General features: G+C 47.2%; 1 protein-coding gene across 2 annotated transcripts in view; it reads right to left on the reverse strand.

The window, feature by feature from the left end:
* Nucleotides 1-1,827: 1,827 nt before the first annotated feature.
* Nucleotides 1,828-6,808, reverse strand: part of MMP11 (matrix metallopeptidase 11) — a 12,751-nt gene continuing 7,770 nt past the window's right edge. For both annotated transcript variants that reach the window (XM_025199311.1, XM_025199310.1), the window contains 3 exons: nucleotides 5,944-6,157; nucleotides 3,513-3,770; nucleotides 1,828-2,398 (listed from right to left, as the gene is read on the reverse strand). In XM_025199311.1, coding sequence (XP_025055096.1) covers nucleotides 2,265-2,398; nucleotides 3,513-3,770; nucleotides 5,944-6,157 — 606 coding nt within the window. In that variant the 3' untranslated portion in view covers nucleotides 1,828-2,264. The remainder of the gene's footprint in view (nucleotides 2,399-3,512; nucleotides 3,771-5,943; nucleotides 6,158-6,808) is intronic.

Below are 6,808 nucleotides of genomic sequence, written 5' to 3' on the forward strand. Positions count from 1 at the left end.
GGTCCTTAAAAGCCTCCCAGGCTGGAGATCCCACCCCTCTCCGGGCAGCCTGTCCCAGGGCTTCGCCCCCGTCCTCGGCAGGAGTGTTTCCTAATATACAACCTCAGCTTGCTGCGACTAGAGACCCTTGCTCCTTGTCCTGTCACCTGCCACCGCTGAGGACAGTCCGGCCCCGTCCTCGTGGCAGCCCCCCTGCAGGTGGTTGAAGGCTGCCCTCAAACCGGCTCCGCCTTCTCTTCCATGACTAAATGAGCCCAGTTCCCTCGGCCTCCTGGTGCGTCGTGTCCCCCAGCCCCTCAGCCACTGCCTTTGCCCTCTCCTGGACTCTCTCCAATTTGTCCACATCCCTTTGGGGGGTGCAAAACTGGACACAGTCCTCCAGATGTGGCCTCCCGGTGCTGAATAGAGGGGAATAATTATCTCCCTGGATCTGCTGGCAACAAGCAATTACTAGCAGCTCTCTGCAGGGGCTCCCCAGACTTTGCCTGTCCTCAGTGTTTGCTATAGTTTTCCTTCACTTTTTTCTTCAGCACAAGGGCATAGTTTCCTGCCTACATCCTGATCAAAGGCCTCTAAACACTACTGCAGTGATATATATTATTAGGTGAGGATAATTGGTAGCCACAGCTGCTGCATTTGATGAAACTGGGTCAACTGAGCATGTTGAGACCTGGTTACAAAAATACCACTTGCGTTTCCAGCTCCGTCACTGCCTAAGACGAGGTCTCGAGTTGGGACCGGTTTTAAAGCTGTTGTTGATGTTGAGAGACTCAGACCAGGCAGAGCATAGAAAAGAGATCACATTCATTGATACAGCACAGCATATAAATATATACACAGTATATATAAAAAAGGGTTTATACACATTTTACAAACATTTACATACAGAAGAAGAATGGCTGTAGAAATGGGTACTGAGAAGACAAAAACCTTGACCTGAAAAATGAATGAGGTAAATTTTTAGTGCTTAGGCAGACCATGCAGGCTAGGGGTGGTACAGGCCATGTAGCCACATCCCTTATTTGCTGTGGGTAGGTTTAAATCCCACTTGTCTCTGCTGACTAGCTCTGAAGGAAAGCTGATACATGGAAAGGATAACTGAGTAGGTCTCAACCCCCTCTGGACTACCCTTCCCAGGACGGTTGGGAAGAGCAGTAATGGGATGTCGTCATGCTACCTGGGACTGTAACAACCAGCAAAAGTTTGTTTTGTTGATTTCTTTTTTAGATCTGTACCAAGCATCAGAAACGATGAGATTGGGAAGCAGATGCAACTGGAATGAACTGGAGAGATGGGGGGAGGGCTAGGAATGGCATGGATGAGAGAGGTAGAAAGGGGGAGGAACAAAAAAGAACAAAACAATCGTCGTTTGCACAATGATTTGCAGTGATAGGGAGAGAACAAAGAGCTGAACCGAGACCTGGACATTGGCCAAGTGCAGTTCTGAAATTGGTGGTGAATTTTCAGACCCTCTGCAGGTCGTGTGGTGATCTAGTGTCCTACTGAGACCCCCAGAGTTAGTAACAATACATGGAGATACAAGGCAGCGTCCAGCACTGAAACCTAGCATCTTTTTTTTTTCCTTAAAAAAGTATGTAGTATTTTCACAAATCCATATAAAATGAAAATACATACTTAAAATGCAATACAAAAACAGAAGTATCACTAGACGCGGAACAAGATGCTGAAATTCAGGAGCCCACCCCGTCCTCTTGAAGTAACCCTGGCAACGTGGGCACATATCTGAATTTCTCAACACATAGTCAACTGACTTAAAACTCCCAGCCAAGGCTAAGGAAAGGATTATCGATGGAATCTGTTCTCACCGACGCAAACATCAGTAAGTGAAGCCCCGCTGTACACAATGTAAACAAAAGAAATACCAGTGGAATCCCTTTTCTAAGTGGATGGTGTCCAGATAATTATGGAAGCAGACCCCATTCCAAGTTGGCTTCTTGTCTTTAGGATGTCAGTGCCAAAAAACTGTTAGAGCAGCCACTCGACCCTTAATGCAGGCAGCTGGTAGTCATCAAGGCTGCAGTCATCTTTAATGTCTATACCAAGCTGTGAGTACAAACTCCTGGAATCTAAGGTTTCCACCTTAGACTAACAGCTGCCTCAAGCCACTTGTGCCACCTATGGTGTTAAGTGATGAGCACGACAGGAGTGGGGTTTCTTTGTCAGAGTGTGGGACATCTCTTGAGGTGACTGGTGGTGATGTGTGAAGGCAGGAGAAGAATCTGGGGCCATTAGCACCCCTTTCTTCATCGGAAGGAGTTGGAGGAAGGTGTACAGCTGAAGAAGTCCTGGCTGATCTGGCGTGGGTAACCCTCTAGCACTTTCACCTGAACTGGGTCGAACTTCCAGTAATGTCGGCCTCTCAGGAAATAGGCAAAGCCTGTGGAGATAGAGTGGTGAAGTGTCAAAGGAGACAGAATATATACTACTGACAAGATCCTTCGTTTTTTTCAGAGGATGAAGAGCCACACCAAAGGCCAGAACACTACACAGCAAAGGAGGGTGAGCAGAAAGCTGTGCGTGTCAGTCGTGTCACCCAGAAATGTTCCCATTGTTTTGCTTCACTAGGTTAGCAAATCAGGCTGCCTTTTTTAAGTGTGGTACCAATATGGGAGGGAGGTGAGGAGAGAAATACAGCCCGAGTGGGAGATAAGGACTCAGAATTAGACCTTTACTCGATATGCAAGTAGGTGTAGGATGCTGGTGATGGGAATCTGTTACCACTGAGAGATGGCCTTCCCTTGAGATTCAAGCCACTACTGAGAGTTCAGGCATAATGCTGATTATGAAGGACTCCCTTGGAAGGAAAAGATGTTAGGGTTAATGCATCTCTTGTCAAGTGCTCCCAACATATTTCTGGATAAAGAGGGTGTGGCATTGCTCTGCCATTTTTTAGCAAAGAACCCCGGTGTGGGGAACCAGCTGATAATGACAGTACTTCTCTGCTATTCTGAGCATCCTCCAAAGCAAAGGGAAGTGCTGTTCATAATGCTGGTATGCATTTTTTCTTTGTGGAGTGTTTACAGTGTGGAAGTTTTCCTTGTGTTAGTCTGTAACCTTGTTAGATTACTGATTAATACAAGCATTGATCAGTGCATATACAGCTTATATAAACTAAGTCATATAAACTCATGTGACTAAGAGAATGGAGGGCAGTATTGATTTAGAGTCTCTCTAACCAACAAAATATGTCTACATGGTTCTCCTTGCATTTTCTCCCAAAGGATGCTAATATCCAGGAGGCTACAGACGCTTAATTACTTGGTCTTCTGCAAAGTTTATTACAAATGCATCAGTCACATACACACTGGACACTGATTTCATGCTCAGTATACATAGTGTTCATATGTGTGCATTCATGTGTTTCTTTTATGAATGCTAATTTACACATGATCCTTACACTCCAAATCCTGCTGATTCCCTTCCCACTGAAGAGGCAGGACTAGGTGAGAACACACATGCAGGGATATGTGTCTCCTCCTTTCTGTACTCACCAATCTCATCCTGGAAAGCAGCATCAATCTCCTGAGGGATGCCACGCCAGTCAGCCATTGTGCGGGGGTAGACATTGTCCACCTGGCGGGCGCTAGGGTTGAAGCGCCAATAATTGCCTCCCTTGAAGAAGTAAATCTTGTTCTTTTCAGTCCCCCACATCAAGGCTGCCTGGACGGGAGAAGTAGAAAGGCCTAGCTCCGTGATAGGTGCAGGGCCAGAGACACGTCTCTCACCATCATAAATCCAGTACTGAGGGCCTGATGAGGAGAAAAAAGAAGAACATGTAAGGGCAGGCATGACTGAAGGGAATGTCCTGTCTAATGTCTGTGCAGTGGGATGTGCCAGCATGTCAGCCCAGTCGAGGGAAAGCTGTCCACGGCAGGGAAACCACTACCACCACCACCACAGGCCCCTTTGCTGATAGTGATTGGGATGCTGGGCATCAAAGGGACAGGGATAAGAAACACTCATCTCACCCCTACAAAAGGCTGTGGTTGTGTCAAGGGGTGATATGGAGAGAACTTGCCTACCTGCTGCCTTTCCTTTGCCTCTTTTGAGAATTAAGGGAGTACTTCAGTCTCCAGTACTTTCTGTCCACACTGTCACATGGTGCCAACCCCAATGGGGTCAGAGTCCCAAGTGATGAATCTGTGTAACATGAAAATAAGCTTCTCTCTCCCCTTCCATTTGGTGAAGACTTGGCTGCTGGTTATTGTTCTAAAGTGGCTATTGTGGGCAGGCTGCTCGAAGGAGCATGGTTAGGATTTTGCTCTGTGTGTGCTGAGAGGCATTTAGTACCCACTGCATTATCCCAGCTAGTCTGATGATATAGAGAAGTGGGGAATCAATGACGTATTGTTGCCAGGAATAAACCCCAACTCATCCACACCTTGGTATATTTTGTTCTCTCTGCCTATGGACCTGAGGCTGCCAGGTGTGGGGAGAGAAGGAAAATGAACTAAACTGTGACTGATGTGGAAGAGAGAATTCAGAGAGGAGGTGGGTTCCTCATGCCTTCAAGTCTGGCTCTGAAGTCTAAGCCTCAAGCTTGAAGCAAAATGTACATGCACCTGCATATGCAAAAAATGCATAGTGAAGGAAAGAAGAACTATACTGTTGGGCATGTGGTTTTCATTGACATTCTACAGGAGCTAACAAGCAGTAGCCCAAATGAAACAGTGGGAGAATATTTTGAGTCTAGATTACACGTGTAATCTCCACAATGACTCGTAGGCATGTAACACCTTCTCAAGTTCTCATTTTAGCAACACTCCACAGCACTGCTGTAGGTAAGAGTCATCTGCCAGTTGTAGCATAAACCCTTGTCTGCAGGTCAGGTTACAAGTAATATCCACGTACAGAAAGGCTGGCTGCTGAGCCACTTGATGCACTGAGACTCGGTCTGATGAAGCAGAGTCCAGGCACATAAAAATGGGCACCGATATAACAATTGCTTTCAGTCTTGTCTCTTAGAAAGGGCATTGAGGCAGTGCCTGCTCTGCTAGATGAAACAGAAAATGATCATTCTTAGTTTCAGGATCATCATGAGCAAACAGTGCATACACCATTGTTTTTAAAAGTCATGGCACCCACTGCAGAATACAGTAGGTCTGGCTCTAGGCAGTGGTGGCCGGAATGACAGCATCTTGTTTGATCTTTGAGTTTTTTTCTGGCTGTTGCACTCCAGGCCCCACCTGGGAATAGGGAAGAAGGATGCAGGCACCCCACCACACTTTCAGTGTTGCCAGGGGTGTGAAGGCTGTGACTCCCTTTGAGAGATCACCCACCATGAGCCCCCATGCACAAACACTCCCGTGATGGCTGGTGCAGAAGTGGGTAGGGCCATGGCCTGACTATTGTTAGGAATTCTAGTAAATCAGGAGCAACTCCATGGAAGCCAGTGGAGTTACATCTGTCAAGATGTAGAGTCAGTGAGAATGCAGAAATGGATAAATAGCTACAAACACTGGGACATAAATGAGCTTGCTAGAACTCTTTTGGTCAATCAGTGAAACTCTTCTGATTTGGAGTAACTGAAACAAGGATATTTGTCAGCTTGTCAGTGCCACTTTATAAAAAGCTGCCTGGTCCACTTCACCAATTTTCATCTAAAAGATGATAGAAAGGAAGTGCTGCCTTCACCCCTCACAGCTCTACTGTACATGATTTCAGGCCTGTTAGGCAGAGCCTTTTACCCAATAACTGCTTGTGTTCTAGAGGAGGAAAATATGGTATCTTGGTGTTATCTAATGTAAAAGCACCCCTTCCCCACAGCTAACGAGAGGGAGATAAAGGGACCATCCTATTAGGACCTTGTCTCAAAGCTGCCAAGAATGTCTGGATTCCCTGAAACCTGTTGAGTCTTGCATTTCCCCATTCTACAGACTCCCATCCTTTCTACTGCTCCAAACTTGCTCTTATCTCGCTTACCTTGGAAGAACCAGATACTTCCTAGAGGATCCTCGAAGGCTGCGTCGACAGAGCTTGGGATCCCCTGCCAGTGGCGGGAAGCCAGGGCGGGGTAGCCAGCTTGCAGCTTTCCCCCCCGGAGCCGCCACACGTAGCGAGACTTGAAAAAGAACAGCTCCCCCCTGATGGTAGAAACGGCGTCGAAATCTGTGTCGCAGGCATCTGGCTGCACAGACTGAGAACACCGCAGGTCGGTCAGGTGTTGGGCATAGTGGGTGTGCCACACCCTGCCTGGTGTCTCAGCAGGGAAGGTTGGAGATACTCTATCATATGCAGTGACTTTCCCCAGCATTATTTAAATCTATCCTGTTCTCCACTGATGAAGTGCCTGGATAAGCATCTTGGGAGTGAGCAGGCAGGAGTAGCTCTTAACAGCAGGAGCTCTTCCTATTTGTGGTGTGACTTACTGCATTGTCTGTTGAAGGACCTGGATTCTGTGTCTATAAAAGCTGGTTTATTAAAGCAACCAGTCAATAGCCCCAGTGACAGCCAGGTGCTATGTAAGCTTACCCACACAGATCTACCATTGTGCCCCAACTTGGATCACTGCTGCACTCCTCAGCTGCCTACTCAGCTCTGTTAATACCTTCCTGCCCTGACCTCTATTGCTCCTGCAGGGAAGGTCTTTGAGCTCTCTCCATCAACTTGTTCCAAGCTTGGGTGGTGGCAGGGGACCAACTGCAGCCCTCAGACATGCTTTACTTGTCATTTAACCTCAGGCTGCCTATATAAGAGGAAACCTCATATAACCAGGCCCCAATGAAGTGAGAATCCTTAATGGGTCCCCTGCTCCCCAGCTCCTCTACCACTGTTGTGGGTGGCCCCG

Source organism: Alligator sinensis, unplaced genomic scaffold (assembly GCF_000455745.1).
Source record: "Alligator sinensis unplaced genomic scaffold, ASM45574v1 scaffold505_1, whole genome shotgun sequence".
Lineage (NCBI taxonomy): Eukaryota > Metazoa > Chordata > Crocodylia > Alligatoridae > Alligator > Alligator sinensis.